At 44.6% G+C, this 19,150-nt stretch overlaps 1 protein-coding gene across 4 annotated transcripts in view; it reads right to left on the bottom strand.

Annotated features, from left to right (window-relative positions):
• Positions 1-19,150, bottom strand: part of KIAA0513 (KIAA0513 ortholog) — a 342,714-nt gene that overhangs the window by 34,683 nt on the left and 288,881 nt on the right. For 2 of the 4 annotated variants that reach the window (XM_069218112.1, XM_069218114.1), the window contains exons 8-9: positions 7,684-7,724; positions 5,507-5,582 (exon numbers count right to left, since the gene is read on the bottom strand). In XM_069218112.1, the coding sequence (XP_069074213.1) occupies positions 5,507-5,582; positions 7,684-7,724 (117 nt within the window). The remainder of the gene's footprint in view (positions 1-5,506; positions 5,583-7,683; positions 7,725-19,150) is intronic. The other 2 variants (XM_069218115.1, XM_069218113.1) reach the window with 1 other exon arrangement.

A 19,150-nucleotide genomic window follows, 5' to 3' on the forward strand; every position in this document is an offset into this window, starting at 1 on the left:
CCATGGTCCTGCTAGAAAACCCCTAAAACGTCTGGTCTGCAAACAGAGTTTTCTGTTCACACCCTAAAAAAACGTCGATTACAACACGTTGGATCCATTAAAAGTAGCACTGTTCCTCCAATTTTTAAAGGGAAGCAACCACACAGAGAAGTGGATAACACATGAGTTGCTGCTGCCATGAATGTGGACTTACACACTTTACTTCAATGTTACCTGCATGGCACCCTTTCCTCCAAGGTGCCTCTTGCTGCCTTAAAAACACGTATAATTAATTGAACTGCTATGCTATGGTGCAGTCTTTGTAGCAGGAACCCAAAGGTGATGCTCCAATGGCAAGTAGGCAAGTCTTCCATCTCCTACTTGTTTTCTCACGTTTAGCATTTTCTTCTGTCAGAAACAATATTTTTCCCCAAGACAATTATGTCTTTGAAGGAAAAGATGTTAAAACACCATAGAACGTACGTTAGCTTTCCACAGTTTACCTGATTATTCTATCAGATATAGGAACTACAAAGCAAAGGAGCTCTAGAGGGGATTTACTTCTATCTAAATCCTTCTCATCCTGCTCTGATACCTCAGTCCTGCCCTTTTAAGAACTAGATGCCATAAAAAGAGCCCTCCATCTTGAGAGAGGCCTAAGGCATTGAAACTAAACTTCACAAGGTTCTTTTCAGCATCAAGGCGATTCCTGACTGAGGAATCACTGGCTTCGAGAGGATGTTCTTGCCTTTGAATGTATTTGTGATCTCAATGAGTGTTTCTCATTGAGGAAGTCAACAAACAGGCTGCAATGGGTTTGTACTGGTTACCCCGGCTCTGGCTGAGATTCAAGGCACATTACTATGCTTTGCTTTCTGCTTCCATGGCAATACGGATCCAAAGGGGATGTCATACAATCTTCACATCAGCCACTCTTTGGAGATAACAATTGATGCAAGAGACCTGAGCCATGACACATTAACACTGAAGAGCTATGACAATAGAAAGCCACTCCTCATCATGACCAAGGTATCAGTTGGCTTTCCCACCGGACGATCACATTACATGCGGCCACATCTTCAGAGGCTAACACCAGTGGTCGGCATCAGGACAGCCTATAAAGAAAGGCTGACATTTTATACTTATTGTTTTCTTTTCAAATACAAATAATATTTTAATCAGGAATAGATGGGGATGATGCTGCCAGTGACATCTACTGGAAGTGGTGTGGGCTGCTGTATCTGATGGCCCAAATAAGTTGTTATACCGATGCTTTCCACACACCCGAGAAGAAAGACTATTCTACAAGATTGGCTTGGTTAATTCCAGAATATCCAGCCGGAGTGTTAAGTAAGGATATTGGTGTTACCCACTTATTAATATGAAAGACAGGTCTGCTTATTTTGTGGGGAAATAAGAATGCCTTTGCATCGTTAAAGCATCCTGTTGCCAGGGCTTGATTCGATGGTAGAACTGGGTAGCAAAAAAAGCCCTCTTTTGAGAAAATTATTTTTCATAATTTATTCTCCATAGTCAAATCTAGGACCATCTTCACAGAAGCTGGGGGTTCCAAAGGGAAAACTTTCAGTGGATCAGTACAGATGGCTATTTTATTTTATTTTGTTTTGTCATGTTGTAGGAGTGACTTGACTTTCAATTTGGGCTTCTAGGCTCCTGCCTTTTTTCTTAGTCCCAGATTTTTAACACTTATAAGGGGATATAACCCACTGATAAAGTCAAGCGCAGATGTTTTCTCTGAGACATCCTTTGATCATTGACTGCCACAATGATTTAAGTCTAACATTGTGGGATCAGTGGAGACTGCTGTGCAACGTTTGACCAAACTGTGTGTGTCCTCTTCACCTGTTGCCAATGGAGGTCCAGTGTCAATAGCATGTCAGCAAGAAAATGGCGCGTTCAGCTTCCTTGAATTGGTATTGAATGACTGGATCATAAAAAGTGTTGAAGACCATAAGATGTTAGAACATAAAAAAGGTCCACGATCCCCTCTCCCAAGGGAGTGGAATGAGGGGTTAACTTTTGTGTGGAGTTCAGCATGTTTTCTACGTAATCCCTACAAAATTTTCAGGATATTGAAAGGGTCCACTGTGAGACTAATTGTGGATATCTGTGGTCGTGCTTAAAGCACAGGCAGCTGAGCTAGAGGTAACAAAATGAACTGGGGAGCAACACCCATCTCCGGTGTATGGTTACTTTTCCCTTTGTGAGAACATCTGCTATTTACAAGGTGGAGGTGAAAAGGTTCAGATACAGGTCTTTTGCTTTCAGGTTTTCTTGTCCTTCATTATAGTACCTTGGCGATGATGACTGAATTCAGTGTATGACAGCTAGGTGTTGTACCTGCCCCTCTTTGCAGGGTCACCCCTCCTGTTTTCTGTACCTGTTTAAGCTGGCTTTTAGGTTTCTAGCACTGGTTAGCAGTGGTAATGTGCACAAAGAGTTTGTGCTCTCTCCCTAAAACATGGTAAAATGTGCTTACGGTCAACTTAAACATTTTATTTACTTTTAGGTCCCTAGTATAGTGGTACAATCTGTACCAATGGTTTGTAAATTAAATGCTACTGGTAGGCTTGCAGCACTTATTGTGCCACCCACTTAAGTAGTCCCTTAAAACAAACATGTCTCAGGTCCGCCATTGCAGCTTGTATGCTGTTTTAAACTGCCAATTCAATTTGGCAAAATAACCCCTTTTGTCAAGCTTAAAACTCTTTTTGTTACATATAAGTCACCCCTAATGTAGGCCATAAACAACCCGTAGGGCAGGATGTACAAAAGTTGGATGTGTGCTTTTAAGCTTTACATGTCTTGGTAGTGAAAAACTCACAAATGTGTTTTTCACAACTGTGATGCCGACTTCTCCGATAGGATAACATTGGGTTACCTTATTACATTTAATAAGTACTAACTTTTGATTGGGAGCAGGTAGAAGAATCATGTTCGGTGTGTCTAGCAAATTGTAATTTAAAATCCTCTTTACTGGTGAAGTCGGATTTTAAGTCGGAATACTGAAAAAGCCACTTCTAGAAAATTGGCATTTTCCTGTCCTAACTATTTGGTACCTGGATCTGTATGTGGGTCACAAGACTAGGTGTAGTTGGCAAGTGGCTTTTGTGTGTTCCTCCAAGACAGCATCACTATAAACGGTCTGCGTGTTGGCAGATGGACCATCTTGGCTTGAAGGGTGTGGAGGCAGAGCTGTCACCTACCACACTTGCAATTCTCAGGCACCGGCCCAGCTCACACACAAAGAACACCAAGACAGACTGGGACTGGGGCAAGGAAACAGGAAGTTCCAGACACCTCTATAGAGGGAAAACTACAGAAGCTTCTCCAACTTCAAAGGGGGCACCAGATTTAAAAATGGGACACTCAGACCACTCTTCAGTACACTCCTGGACCTGGGGAAACTACAGAAAGACACTTTGCTGCCCTGCTGCTTGCAGTCTGCCCCTCCCGCAAAGAAGGAAGACTGGGCCATCTCCCTTCATCCCAGGCTGAGTGATTCCAAGGGTCAGCAGAATGACCTGCTCTGGGCTACAGGGACACAAGCTCTGGAATTCTCCCTGCATATGCCCAACTGACTTACTGCCTGGACCTGCAAGTGGGACAGTCAGAGCCCAGCTGGCCTCTACAATAGTGAGTCCCTGATCCCCAACAGGTGCCTCCCTAGGTCCTGGACTTCTGGCTGGCATTGGAACGCACTCCTCTGACTCAAAAAGGAGAAATCCTGAAGTTTTAGCTTCTTTAAGACAGTGAACGAGCCAGTTCATACCAACTTTTTGCCGTCTGCGCCCACAGCCAATGCAAAACACCAGCAAACCCAATTTTCCAAGCTACTGTGACCGCCAGTGACATCAGGCAATGCAAGATTAGAGTACTGATAGACCACAGTGACTGCAAACACAAATCTCCAGCAATGACCATTGACGTCATCCAACAGGATCTTCGCACTACTCAAAATGCCCAGCCTACTCTTCATGATACAGCAATGACCATTCACAACACTCTCCATGCTACCTGCGGCCTCCTCCACTACAAACTGAACTTTTCGTGCTGGATTTTAGAAAGTAAATCTTTCAGCATGACTAACCACGTCGCTGTATGTAGCTCGTGCTCCATAGTGGTCAGTCTGAACTTGTGAATTTCACTCGGTCTTGCACAACCAGATAACCGTTAGTAGCAATTTGTGCTTTTAGGCACTATACTAACCTTACATTTTTGAAATTGCATACCTCCGGTTCTACTGATTGGATTTTTGTTGTTTTGGTCTCAAATAATGTATTACATATCACTCTATTTTTCTAAATTTGTGTGGGATTTTTCTTGTGTTGAGTGTTCACTTTATTACTGTTTGTGTGCTGCATACCTACTTTGCACATCGCCTTTAAGTTAGGTTTGGCTGCTTTTGTGCCATGCTTCCAGAGGGTTAAACACTGGTTCATTTGGTGACTTTTTGTGGTTCAACCTGACAAGGATTGTGGCTGTTACTTGAGTCGGGTTTCAACACTCTCAACCAACAACTCAATTGCTCACACTTGGGATCTTGATTTCATGATAGGAAAGCAAGGGATTTAAGAGGTGATGTGTTTTGTCCTCCTGCAGAGAATCCCCACCCATCAGAGATCAACAGTAAACTTTGAAAGGGGATTCAGGTCATCAAGGAACACAGAGCCTTCTCGCCCCCATGTGATACCTCAGTTCTGCCATTTTACAAACTATTTGAGATGAGAAGGGCACCAATAACTTAATCGTTCGGATGCAACTTGCAATCCAGGCATCGCTGCTATTAATGAGCTACAAATAAGGCATTCAATTTCACAGGCTACTGGAAAAGTGGACTTCGCATGGGTCCGGTCCCAATTTTTTGAAGGGAAAAATATAAATGGGTAGTGGAAACAAAAAGTGCATCCATGGGAGGAAGGCTCAGGATGTCATGCTCAGTACGTCTAAGAGACATGCATGAACCTTCAGCTGTACAACAAGCAAGTATAATTTGTCTATCAGGGGCATGAACAAGGTGGCACACTGTTTAAATGGATATGCTGCCAATAATGAATCCTTGTGGACTTACTCAATACATTTCAATGTTATTTTATATGTTTATGCCTTAACATTTCTTCTCATAAATTCAAATTCCATATTCAATTGAAAGGAATGTACTACAAAAAAACAGAAAAGGTCAACAGATACACAGCCAATACTAAAATGAACCAGACTGTCTGGTTAGTGAAAGGACTTTACTCAGCTTCACTGCTAGACATCTGTCCCTGATTTCAGGCGACCTGGAAATCTGAAACTGGAAGCGATTACGAGCTGCAAAAAATGAGATGCTGTACAGCACCACATGCCTTCATCCATGTTAGGTTCTCACTCTTCCCTCATGCCGGTGGTATTCAATCATGCCAGACCTCAAATATGGTAACATTCAGGACATAATAGTGGGAAATAGGGGCCTCACACCAACCACTTGTACAGCAAAAGAAGGAGGACAAAAGATTGACTTTACCAGATTGGCTGCTGCTTTAGGTGAGTGTAAAGATAGATCTTCTCCCCTTTAGTCTTTTCTGGGCTCTGCACAGCTGCTGGGAGTGAAAACAAGGCACTGGGGTTCAGCTAGACCAGACAGGGAAGCAAACAGCACACTGCATAAAGTTCAATCCATCAGCTATCAATTGTGCAACAAGGGTTCCCTAATATTATACAGCTCTCCAAACTTGAATGACAAATTAAAGAGCATGTTAGGTCAGTTGCAAGGGTGGGATCACTTAAATGATGTTCACTGCACAGCATTAAACAGAATAAAAGTGAGAAACAAAGAGAAACAAAGTGGTCCAAAATTAGTATTGCAGTGATATTTAAACCAAATAATAAACAAATAAAAAATTTGCAGTAAATTGTCGCTTTTCAGACCAAGTTATAGAGTGTTTCTACGTCTTTAGGAACCCTGGCGCTTGACGTGGATTTCCAAAGAGAGAAAAAAGTTAGAAAATGTCATAGAATGCAAAAAGCCATGTTTTCAGGGCCTTCCTAAATTTCAGCTGTAAGCTTTTTCGTCTAATAGTTAGAAAAAGTTGGTTCCATTGATCAGCTGCAGTGATCAAGGACGTTCTGCTTCCTAGCAGTGGACTTTAACCAATAAATCTAAGCAGACAATCTGCACAGTGTCTTTGAAAGTTGTGATACAGGGTGTGGCCCAGCTTCTGAACAATGATACATACAGAGAAAGGCCCTGTAGGTTTCCTACAGTTATTTCTAGGGGACCTAAATTTCTTTAAGGAGTCCAGCACATAACTCAAAGATACATTTGAAAGGAAAAAGACTTTTCAAAAAACAGACAACAAAGAGAAATACAACACCGGGGCAGACATTACTGCACAAAGCATGTGTATTTATAGAATTATCATTGTTATTCAAGAAAAAGTGTAACCAAAAGAATGGATCAACTGTGCCAGAGAGGAGACATATACGTGAATAATAAAAGGGATAGACTAGACTCCTGTTGCACTCCACAATTATTAGGTTGTGCATTAGGGGCAAACGATGATAAAACCGACCTCTGACTTTGCAAGGTCAGGAAATCCTGGAACCAGGTTAGCACTGTGGTTTTGACAAAGGGACTATGCAGCCAAGTTATCAGTGTCTGGTGCGGTTTGTTGTCAAATGCTGAGGAAGGATCCAACAACATAAGTGCCTGCATTAGCTACAAGTCTAAGTTGATCTAAAGCTGCAACTACTACAGTCTGTGTGTTATTACCAGGCCAAAAACCATCATGTGCTGGGTGAAGAATAGTATTTGTCTCGGCATACTCCTAAAATTTATTGTGGTCCACCCTCTCTAAGGATTTAGATAAGTATGTTAATAGCAAAATAGACAATAATTGGCCAATATTGTTGGGTCCTGTGCATTTTTTTTTATAATACTTGCATAGCCAATGAAGGTTTAAATTCACTAGGTACTTTGCCCGCATGCAATGAGACATTAATGATCTTTTGCACATATGCGCTGTTGATTTTTAATATTGTTTATGAATTTATTAGGTAGCACCTCATCGGATGATCCGGAAGGTCTGAACTTGTCTAATATGGGGTCTAATTCAACTTAAACTGAGAGGTCTAAAATTGGAGAAATTCTTATTAGTAGATGGGGTAACTCCAATATAATTTTTTTAAGTAGGTTTGGAATTTATTGGATTGGCAGAGTATGTGAGATTAAGCTGACTTTCTCAGAGAAACAGTTATCAATGAATTGAGAATCGAATGAGGATCTTGTTAAGTAGAGCCGTTAAGAGGATGCATAGCGACAGACATATTTTTCCAACGTGGAGTGCTGATTTCCTCATTTCCTTACTGTGTTTATTTTATAACCAATCTGTTATACTAATTGCCTGTTCAAAGCAATAGAATACGGCTTTCACTTAAACAAAGGGAAGTATTAGTTAAGATTTGAGCTAAAAGTCATTTTGACGGGTGGAATATTTCTGAATTTTGCATTACAAAAAAGTCCCAAATTCTGTGAGGTCTGTGTTTTCCACACTGCCCAGTTGTGATTGTCACACTGCACATGCACAAGAAAACGGAATTTTCCCTTTTGAGAGAGGATAGGAGTCTGTGGATTTACAATTGCATGCAAAATTTATTTTTGAGAGATCCTCTCTGACCAAAAAAAGCAGAAATGTAGCTTACCATTCTTGGAAGGTTTCTCTTTCATCTGGATCTCATCCACCCTAAAATGAAGAGAGAGAGGTGTTTACATGATGTCTAATTTGACAGCCAGTGTTAGCAGAAAAAATATCTTTCTGGAATTTCGACAGTTGAACATACATATTAGGAAAATTATACTTACTACAACAATCTCTAAAGGATGCTTGATTTAAAGAGATAATGCCAAATCTTAAACTTGAAGTTAGCATAGCAAGGCTACTATTTGACAGCATGACAAATATCTAAAATGAAGCAAATGTAAAATAGAATGAAGAAAAGCAAAGCAAGGGAGTAGCAGAAAGACACAACCACTGAGTCAAACACCACAGGCCGCACTGGTAAACACCTGGCTGAGCACAACCTGCCTTCTCTAGCCGACATAGCCACCTTACAAAAAGGGATGCGTAAACATCTAATACGATCTTCTCTTTTTCACTTCTGTCACTACAATGACCATAAAAACACTTACAAATAGAAACAACCATTTACTTTTGGCAGAAAAGCGAGGGCCATTAACCCCTCATATCCATCCTCCTCGTCCCAGTAATTACATAATGAAGCATCCCTGCGCCGGAGTAATTGGGGTAGTGAAGAATAAAGGTATGTAACTGAACAATTAAAAGGCATATCAAAAAGTGACACCTAGGTGTCACCTGATACAGTCGGTGTTGTTTAAGCCCGACTGAATGGCTTATTCAGTTGCCTTTTGGCAATCTTGAATGGTTTCCACCAACTTGGTGGGGGAATACCATTGGGATTGCTGGCAAGATCTATGTGACCATGTCCCATAATGCATGAGAGTACCTTCACAGCAAACAGCTGGCACTGACTGACTGAAGGGCAGGACTAGCTGAAGAGAACACCCTCCTTCAGAATGCCTAAATTCTTTATGACTCTTTTTCTGGGTGGCTGTGGGGAACAAATTAACTCTGCTAGGTGATGCCTAAACTACCAGGCTCTCAGGATTATGGTGTTGTGTCAGGATCGCAGAATCACCTAGTCTGTGGGACTGTGCCACCGCTCTGTTCACAGCAAGAGAAGGGTTTAGCTGAAGTACCCAGGAAGTAGTTAAGCAGCAGCAAAGGCTCAGATAAGGTTTGTCCGGGTTGTAACACCTCAAAGACGACCTTGTTTTTCACCTCACAGAGGGTATTTGCATATCTAAAACTTCACCCATATATCTCATGACTATGACGAATGAGGCTAACTTCCATGGAAGGCCCAGAGAGAAAACCCAGCCCCATGTCAGGGGAAGGGTCCAATCCATTGACCTCATGTACATAAAAAAAAAAAATTGCCATCATTATATTGTGAGGGATATTCATCCCAATCATCACCAAAAGTTGATTGACTATGGGCAGAGTTAAATTTGAAAAGTTGTTTGAGAACTGGAGGCGGCTCCTGGGCAAAGATACTGTATTATCGGAGTCAGAATTTACTGGAGCCGGGTTTGGAGTTCTGGAGCACAACGTCGGTCGATGTTGTGACAGATTTGGTTCTAAGTTGGACAAGACAATGAAATTGGCATCCTCCTCCAGCGTCAGCGGCGTTGACGAGGCAGGGACTAGCATGGATAGTGGGGCTGGACATGGAGTAGGCTCTGAAGTTGGAGCTGAATCCATGGCGACTCAGGAGGCAGAGACGGTGTTGCAAGGGCAGACCTATCAGCGGTAAGCTGACCAGAGGTCGCTGTGGATCTGTGGGGCCTGAAGACACACCAGGGGGAGGTGGCAAGGTGTCGATGATTTGAAGCATGGCCTCCTTAAATGCCTCAACCTGCAGTGGTTTCACCAACAGCCCTGGATATGTTGAGTTCTTTGGGATTATATGAAGAAACTGAACCTAGTGTGGGACCAAAGTGAGACGGAGGGACACCTTGACTTCCCTGCATCTCTGAAGGAGAGTGGCAAGGCTGGGACATAGCCCACTTGGACTTCTTATACTTCTTTTTGGACTTAAACTTACCTAAAAACTTGGGCCTTGATGACAACCTGTCGTGAGAGTGGGCCAAAGAGCAGGAACAGGATTGTATCTTTGACTTCAAGCAGGCCTTAGGTGACTTTTTGCAGTGTTGAGTGATGTACAGATTGGTTTTGTGCTCCAGGATTACCTTCTGGTACATCAGGGAAAATTCTTTGCACAACTTGGAGACATGGGCGAAACCCAGACACCAGAGACACACCTTAAATGGGATTGTCAAAGACATCTGTTTGCGACAGCACTTACAAGGCTCAAACCTTGTAGTTTTAGTAGGGGACATGTCCCCTGGCGAAACATTTTGGGAGAAAAAAAAGTTGGCCGCTGACGAGTACAAGTTAGGAGCTAGCTCAGGATTTGCATACAAAGGCATGGAAAGAAAGGAACTGACCTCAGATTGTGTGTAGAACTTGCATGCAGCTCCAGTGACTTCCAGAGCAGAGTCAACACAGAGTTGCAGGACCACACCTACTGGTGTGCAGGGGCTATGCTGAAAAATCTTATCGATCCAGTCTGGCACCTGTGGATATTCTAAAAGTGAGGGATCCGCAGTTAAAAGTGTTCAACAAAAATAGTATTATGGTGCTGTTGAGTAGTTAATCTCATGAGCTACTCTTTCTTCATTATTCTTACCATGCGCCACCAATAGATGTGAAAGGTGTTTTAATGTGTTGCAAGAATTCCAATTGTGCCCAACTGGATTATTACATACATTGGGTCCGATTTAGAGTTTGGGGGGCAGGTATTTGGGGGACAGATACTTTGTCACAATGGTGGTGGAGTACTGTGTTCGACAAACTCTCTGTCCACTAGCTCAATTTCGAGTCACACATACCACCAGGTTTATGTCTGTGGAGTAAGATTATTTTGTCTGTTGGACTAAAACTTCATACAAGGGCACGGGGGTATGGGTTATCAGAGGTAAGCCATCCGGCCATCCACTCCATGCAGAAGGCGTGGTCGATGGCTTTTTTAACTGTCTGCCACTGTCAGAAATATCCTGGTGGTGACAGACAGTAAAAATAAAATACCCCACCCCATGGGTGAAAACATCCATGGTTTTACTTTTCCGAAAACAAACTGCTGCTTTGGGAGTTTGCTTTTGGAAAAGTAAAACGTTTAGTGTAAGTGTTCGTCACCAATGATGGATGCACACTAAACTTTTGAATGGCTTTGTCTGAACCATCATGATGGGAGTTCATACAAACCCAGAGTTTAAATCTGGTGGGCAGAGTAGAGGAGGGGTGGCAGAAGTAAAGTCCTCAGCCACCATGACCGCCTTAACTCCATCTCTCAACCTCTAAATAAGGCCCTAAATGTCATTAACTCTTTAAATGGACTGAACAATTCGTGTAGTTTACCAGACTTAACATTTGCTGGTAAAAGCTAATTATAATTAGTGTTCAATATATATGATCCTGCTGATTGAATTATTCAAAGAACATCAAATTGGCTACTGCAGGTATACAAAAAACACCCACCCCCCCTTAAAGTAGAGCAAGGATTTGGAGAACTTCATTTGGGTATGCTTGCCTGAAAGATGCTCACCTGAAAGATGCTCACCATTGGATGCAGCTCAACAGGTCATGCCTCCATTGCCATAAAAAGTGATTCTACCATTGGGGTCAGTGGACCCCCCTCCTTTTCCTTTCACTTGGACTGATTTTACCGTCTGTTTCCCAACACTTGGGCAAAAGACACATGAGACACGAGTATTGGTCAATCGCGCGCAACCTTTCACTGCCTTGTTACTAGGAATGTGCCCTTCCCCTTTTGATACCTGAGTGGAATGTTTCGCAGCTGATACTTCCTCAAAACACTGGCTTTGTTCTCTCATTTGTTTCCTCTTGTCTGGATTGCTGGAAAGTCATTTACAATGGACTGCCAAAAAGGAAATACACAAACGTCAGAGTCCAAAATCAAGCTGAAAAGCACATTACTCAATCTGAAGCACTTTGATCAAATCTCACCTGCCCTCAAGATCCTAAACTGGATTCCTGTCAAAGAAAGGTCTCAGTTCAAAGCATTACGCCTTGCACGAGAAGCTCGCACAACAGTGTGCAGTAACTTCTCCAATAGCTTCCTGTCCTACCAACCTGCCAGGTGGCTTAGGTCATAAAAAAACCCTTCTTGCCTCCTGGTTTTACACGTCCAAATGATCCTATGGCAGGTCCATCCATGTACACCTCACTCTGGAAGGGCATGCCTTAACATGTAAGGCTGGATGTAGACCAGACTCTCCAAGAGGCACACGGATTCCTGAATCCATTGCACAATCTTGCCCTCGTATCTACAGGGATGGACTGAAGAGTAACGTTCACCCTGGAGTACTGCAGTGCTTCTGTTTTATCCTCAGGTGTAATTCAAGTGACTGCTGTCATCATGCCCTCCACCTTTGTTGCACCTCGCGGCAGCTACAGGCGCGTCCCATGCTTTATAAATACACTGAATAAACAATCTGTATATTATGTAAGATGACAAAGAGAACAAACAATCTATTCAGTTTAGGTAATTATATTGTGTCAGCTGGTGCTTGTGACACACTTCAGTTCGGCCTGCTGAGGGTTCAAGTACGCGACAACACAAAATGCCAAAATGTGCCAAGGAGTGCAGCCCCCTGATGTAGTACCTAACACTGATATGATTCAACTTTGGAAGTCGAATCTCTGTGACATGGCTCGAGTCAAATTCTGTATATAAACCTTGTGGTGACTACAATTAAAAATTGCCTGTTTGTCAGAAAACCAGTCCGATTCACTCACCAGGCTGACTACCGTTAATAAATATGACATCGCATAACTCATAAACACAAATATATTTTATGAGTGTATTATTTAAATAAAACATATTTATGTAGTTGGGTAATACAGGCTTTGTCATATTGCTTGGGGTTCATTATGTCTAGCAAGTTAAATGTCTCATTAAAGAGAGTGATTTATTTCATCATAATATTTTAATATATATTTTGGACAGAAAATTTGACGCTGGTAGTTCAGAAATCCTGCCTCAGGGACCGGCCTCTTCGATATTGCTATGAGAATGACACGGAGTATTTATACATTCACACCGTTAGAGGAAGGCTAAATTACAATTTAGTATTGCAGTCTATGTGCTGTTTATGCCAATACTAGGGATAACGTTATGAGTATGACCACACACTGAATAATACAAAAACAATCTCGAAATCAAATACAGAAAAATAGCATTTTTGCATTTCAAGTGAAAGAACAATGCAGTGCTCAGTGCAGTGAAAGGAGAAATGTGCAGAAATGATACAATAATGATCACACAAATGGTTTATAAACAATGAGTTGTCTATGGGGGCCGAAATATACATAAGGCCAGAGACTCCCCGATGAGACGAGTAGTGGTGAGGGACCAATAACACAATGACATCGCGAGTGCGAACATTCATGCCAGGAATAATACTGAATACATTAAATAAATTAATATAGGGAATGTTACAAAGGCTCAAAATCCAGAGCCATGAGACCAAAGTCTGCAGAGAGGTTGATACCTGGCTCCAGAAGCCAGCGGGCCCCGAGGGGCAAAAAAAAGATGGTGGAGACCAGTCCACCAGAAGGGTCACACAGTAGAGGAGAGAGATAATGACACAACTTTGCCCAACAATTTGCAGGAATCACTAGTCCACTGTGATAGACTGCCAGCATGTCAAATGATGGGATACCCTCTCCCTCCCAAAGGTTACACATTTGTCGACAAGGGCGGATTAAAGATGTTTCAGTGGAAGGGGCAGGGAGGAGGAGGTACAGCACTACTCTTGCACTCCACAGAAGCTCCTGGACCCATCACAACCCCTGCAGTTGTGGAAAAGCTTGTTAGGCTGCTGCACGACTGTGAAAGCTGACGCTCCAAAAATGTGAGACCTCTGGAATCGCTCCTGAACTTGTACTGCTGATGGGCAAGCAAGCTGGTCCCAGAAGTGGATCTCAGCTCATCCCTGCTAAGTATTCCAGGGCCAAGTCGATCTTGCTGCAGGAAAGGTGAGCTCTGTCTCAGGTCAGGTCCACAGGATTCCCTGGGATGCACCGCAGAATCTGGGGGAGTACATCCAAGAAAGAAGGTGGCAGTGGAAAAGCTAATTGACCATGCTGCTGAATCCACCACCTAAGGTCCTAAATTTGAGAGGCGGGCCTTTATGTTGGCAGTATGTATATCCTGTGGAAAACAGAGTATACATACCACCAAGATATAACTGTGCCCTTCTGTAAATGAGTTACACTTATATTCATTGCATGTAAAATTTTCTTCCGTGGACAGCTTTAAAACCGGAGTCTCTTGAACCTACACTGAACATCGCTGTCTAACATGATTGGGCCAGAAATGAAACAACTTGGGTGCTAGTAGTTAAATCACCCACATTTTGTAAAAGTATCCAGCACTCCAATTACAAATGGGATAAAAAAAAAACTCCTGGGTGCTGGGTAATCACACATGAATAAAACTGTTAAAAAATGCCTGGGTTACCCCCATAAGAATTCCACACATAGAGGTAGTAGCTATGCATTTCAAATTGCATGTTTCTTAATTTCGGATTAATATAACAAATCCATAAAGGAAAACACACAATTACAACAAACAAAATGAAAACCAACACTACTCAAATTTCATAAATGAGTCACCCCCTGAGCAGAAAACATACAATAAAACACATAATGGAATAATTAATAGCATTCAGATGTCACAAACATTAGTTAAAAAAAATTATAAAATGTATTGTTAAAATGGTTTAAAATGTAGACTAACTACACAGAAATTAGGCCACTAACACCTATTTTTGGTCTGACAGCCCCAACCAGGAACCTAGCCACATAGTTACAGAGGACTGCAACATTTGTAGGTATATCAAAGTAGGCTTTGTCTGATAAAAACATTCCCCTCTTAAAAGAGGTAATATGTGCCACTATCTTAAAGTGCAATAAGGTCCATAAAAAACAAAGTGCATCATACCCTGAGAAAATTGTCACAAGATCAAGGGGTCCAATGATCCCCATTATAACGAATCTGGGCGTCGGCTAGAAGCCAGTGTTAAAGGTTTAATCCAAACCGTGGTAGGTAATAAAAAGCGGTGATATGCCGAATTCACAGTGCAAAGGTACTGCTCCAGTCCGGATTCAGGCTTCAGAAAAATATGTGTCCTGACCATAGAATTTTGTAACTCCTGGCTCTCCCTCTCACTTTTGGCTCTATCCATAAATTGGCATTTTATCCAAGATACATCTTTGTGCTTAATTTGCTCAGGAGCTGCAAAGAGTTCGGGGCAATCCAACTTCACCAGTGAGTTCTTAATATAGGACAGCATGGAATGCTAAGAGCATTGTCTAGGGAGAGGCAGTCTCTGATAATGGCCTGCATAAGTTCCAACTCTGGATTTGACCAAAGTTTAAACCAGCTCACTACAGGGACAAGAGCCAGTTTGTCAGAAATATAAACCAAACCCAGCTCCTCGTGTGCAACAAAGTAGAAGCGGACTGTGGGAGACAGAGCAGTCTTGCATGTATTTATTCCTTCTGGCAATCACACTCTTACAAGATAGATGACACAGAAGCGAGGAAAAAAGAGAAGGAGTTAAGAATTGCATCTGAAAAATGACGCGGTATGCAATAAGAGGAAAAGAACAATTAGCGGGGATCCGTCGCCCTGCACGCACTACTGTTTGTATCAGTGCTTTAAATGGCCCAGCACTCACCGGTACTGAGTAGAGGCACTTCTTAATTTTCTGCGGTTGAGTACGGTGTAGTATCCGCCCAGGATGTGGCCGAGCCCATGATCGCACCTCACATAAGGGGTCAACCAGACGACCCCTTTCTAACTGTAAAGTGTGGGATGGTCCCGGGTGATGTGGATGCGAGGGTATATGTAGAGGTGCGGGCAGCAGGAAAAGCAGTTGGTTGCCCCCCGGGAGTGTTGACTGATGTTAGATGCCAATAAAGTATTCATCGAGCAACCCCCAAGCTTTAGTGTTGTCATTTGGCCAGACACTACATTGGTGACAAGGGGTGGCTCACCCTGCCTTGCGCACCTATGCCCGTCAGCACCCTGTCGCTGCCTGCCCGCACCGGCTCACTCCCTGCGCCAGAGGCCCCCTTTTCTGACTCCGGTACAGCTGCGCGGCAGGAACCCCTGCAGCGGCACGACGTCCGCCCTCCTCCAGCTGGCTCCCACACAGCCGGAGCGCAAAGTCCACCCAGGCCCCCTTGCCGAGGCCCAATCTCACCTGCGACTTACTCCTGGAGAACCCCGACCAGCAAGCATCCAGCTCGCCGCGCCGGAGTGCACACAAGGCGTCTCCGCGGCAACCGGAGGCCCGCTCCCAACACTGCCAGGATATTCTTCCAGCGATCCTGCTGATCAACGAGGTACTGTGCCTTTTGCCCTGCTGAGCCCCGGGAGAGTGCTGTCTGGTGTTTGCGTGCCTAAGTAACCTCATCAACCTTTCAGTCAGGACATTGCTTACAGGGACTGCTAATCTTCGAAGCTGGCCACCCTGCCCACCCCAGGTGATTCTTCTCCAGGGCAAGCACAACTGCCCGCGGCACCTCTCGCTATGGCTAGCATACCTGCCCTTGAACCCTTTACCATCACTGGGGCCCCTCCTACTCAGGCCGCAAGAAGGAAAGCCTGGATTGAGCGACTAGAAACCTACTTTGAAGCGGTGGAGGTCACGGATGTGCGGAAGAGGCCTCTGCTGCTACACCTTGGTGACGGTGACATCCACAAAGTCTCCAAATCAGTAACTGAGGCCACCCCCCACACGTACGCCATGCTGAAAGACGCCATTTCTGCACTTTTCGAGCTGTATGCTAACCCTGATTACGAACACTTCCTGCTACGCTAAGCGCACCAGATGACGGAGGAATCCGTAGACGTCTTCTATACATGCCTTAGAGAGTTGGCAAGCACCTGTACCCTCCTGGACGAGGAAGATGAAATCAGGGCCCAATTCATTCAGGGGTGCGCCTCCACCAAACTCTGTGAACGCATCCTGCAAGAGCCCAATATGCGCATGAGAGACATCCTAACACTTAGGCGTTCCCAGGAGCTGTCTAAAGCATGGGCAGTCCACATGGAACAAATGGGCCCCTGTCCAGGTCAAAACTGAGCCGGTAAAAGCAGTTGTCACCAGCAGCCCCAAGGCCAAAATGGCACACAGTGGAGCGAGACACAAGGAGAGACAATGCAGGTGGTGTGGTGGCCCCCCGCCCCATCCCGTAGGAGAATTTGCAGCGCCTGTGGCAAGAGCAACCGATTTGCATAGGTATGCTGGTCGACGCCCAAGCCACAGCCCACTAACAAGAAAACAGTCAAGGCGGTCACAGCACTCCATACCACCCCGTCCAGCAGCGACATGGATGATGACCCCCAAGTTGTCCACGTGATCAGAACACTCGACAAACGAGTAGCTGAGCACAGACGCCTACCCACATGCCAGATAACCCTGCAAGGCCAGCCCATACCAGCTCTGATTGACACTGGTGTGTCTATCAACCTCATGGCTTCCGAGGTATACCACAGACTCACAACGCAACCTCTACTCAAGCCGACCAGTGTGCTTGTCTACACCTTTGGGAACTCTCAACCCTTACAAATAATGGGTACTTTTACAGCAGAGGTCCAACATGAAGGCATGCAACTCCCCACAAAAATCTATGTGTCACGAGAAGGGTCTGGTTTCTAGCTAGGCTGCCAAAGCGCCCAAAACCTCAGCCTAGTTCAGTTCGCATTCATTGTCCACGCCAGCTGCCTGGAAGACCTCACCAAAGAATTCAACACTCTCTTTAATGGCATCGGATGCCTCAAAGGGCGGCCCTTAGACTGCACACCGATGAATCAGTGGCCCCCGTTGCTCTCCACCACCTGTGTGTGGCCTTTCACCTTTGGTCAAAAGTAGAACAAGAACTACTACTCCTGCAGGAAGCTGGAATCATTGAGAGGGTATTGTGCCCGACCCCATGGGTTTCCCCGATCGTTGTCGCTAAAAAACCAAAGCAGCCTGATGCCGTCCGCATCTGTGTGGACATGCGACTGCCTAACCAGGCCATCAAGAGGGAATGGCACCTCACCCCGACAATCTACGACATAATATGAGAACTGTCAGGCTCCAAGTGGTTCTCTAAAATGGACTGCCGGTCAGTTTACCATCAGATAATACTACACCCCAACTCCAGACCAATCACAACCTTCTCTACCCACATGGGCCTCTGGAGGTATACACGCCTAAATTTTGTGATAACAAGTGCCGCCGAAATCTTCCAACACACCATAAAAGGGGTACTAGGAGGGCTAATAGGAGTCCTGAACGTAAGCAATGATATCCTCGTGCATGCCTCCACGCTCGAGAGCCACCTGACCCACCTGTGCGCAGTATTCCTCCGACTGGAGGACCATGGCCTCATGCTGCATTGTGAAAAGTGCGAATTCTTAAAGGACAGTATCAGTTTTTTTGGCTTCCGGTTCTCCCAACAAGGGATCAGCCCAGATCCAGCCAAAGTAAGAGACAGTCAAGATGCGCCAGCTCCCACCTCGGTGTCCGGGGTCAGAAGTTTCCTGGACATGGTCACATGCTGTGGCCGATTCATGCAGAATCTATCGGACGTAACCGGACCATTGAGAGATCTCACCAAATCAAACAGCCCCTGGGTGTGGGGGAGGCACAAAAAACTGCCTTCAGGAATACAAAGGAGGCCCTGTAAGCCGACACTACGCTGGCCTTGTTTGACCCCAGGCGAGATTCCCAGCTGTCTGTCGACGCCAGCCCCACCTGGCTAGGAGATGTACTAGCGCAGAGGCAGGATTGCGGAACGTGGGCTCCCATAGCATTTGCCAGCCAGACTCCAACACCAACAGAGCAGCAATACTCCCAAATTAAGCGCAAAGCCATAGCCATCCATTGGGGGTACTGGTATTTTCACATTTATCTCTATGGCAAGGCCTTCACGGTGGTCACTGATCATAAACCTCTACTTCTGCTTCTGCTTTTCAAGGGCTCATCATCAAAACCGCCACCACGGATTGAGAAATGGATCTTACAATTGCAAGAATTCGACTTCTGCGTGGAGTACCAACCTGGTGTCAAAAATACTGCACACTTTCTGTCACGTCACGTGTGCCCAGCCACCCCTCAAGAGGCAGAGGAAGCCTTTGAGACGGAGGAGTATGTGTGACTGATTGTCGATAGGGCCAGACCTTTGCCCATCCCTCTGCGCGAGGTAGTAAAAGCCACCAAACAAGATGATTGTCTGCTGATGGCCATGGAGGCAGTGAACTCCAACGACTGGCGGCCGCTGCAACACCCTGTTGGTTTTCGCACTGAAGAGGCTAAGAAGACCCTCCAAGCATTGTTTCATGTTCTATATGAACTTTCTGTGAGTGATGACAGCTGCCTGCTGTGGGGACCCCAGCTGGTCCTTCCCGCCTGTCTAAGGCGAGGGCAGTGATGCTGGCACATGGT

The sequence above is a fragment of the Pleurodeles waltl genome, chromosome 12, assembly GCF_031143425.1.
Source record: "Pleurodeles waltl isolate 20211129_DDA chromosome 12, aPleWal1.hap1.20221129, whole genome shotgun sequence".
Classification (NCBI taxonomy): domain Eukaryota; kingdom Metazoa; phylum Chordata; class Amphibia; order Caudata; family Salamandridae; genus Pleurodeles; species Pleurodeles waltl.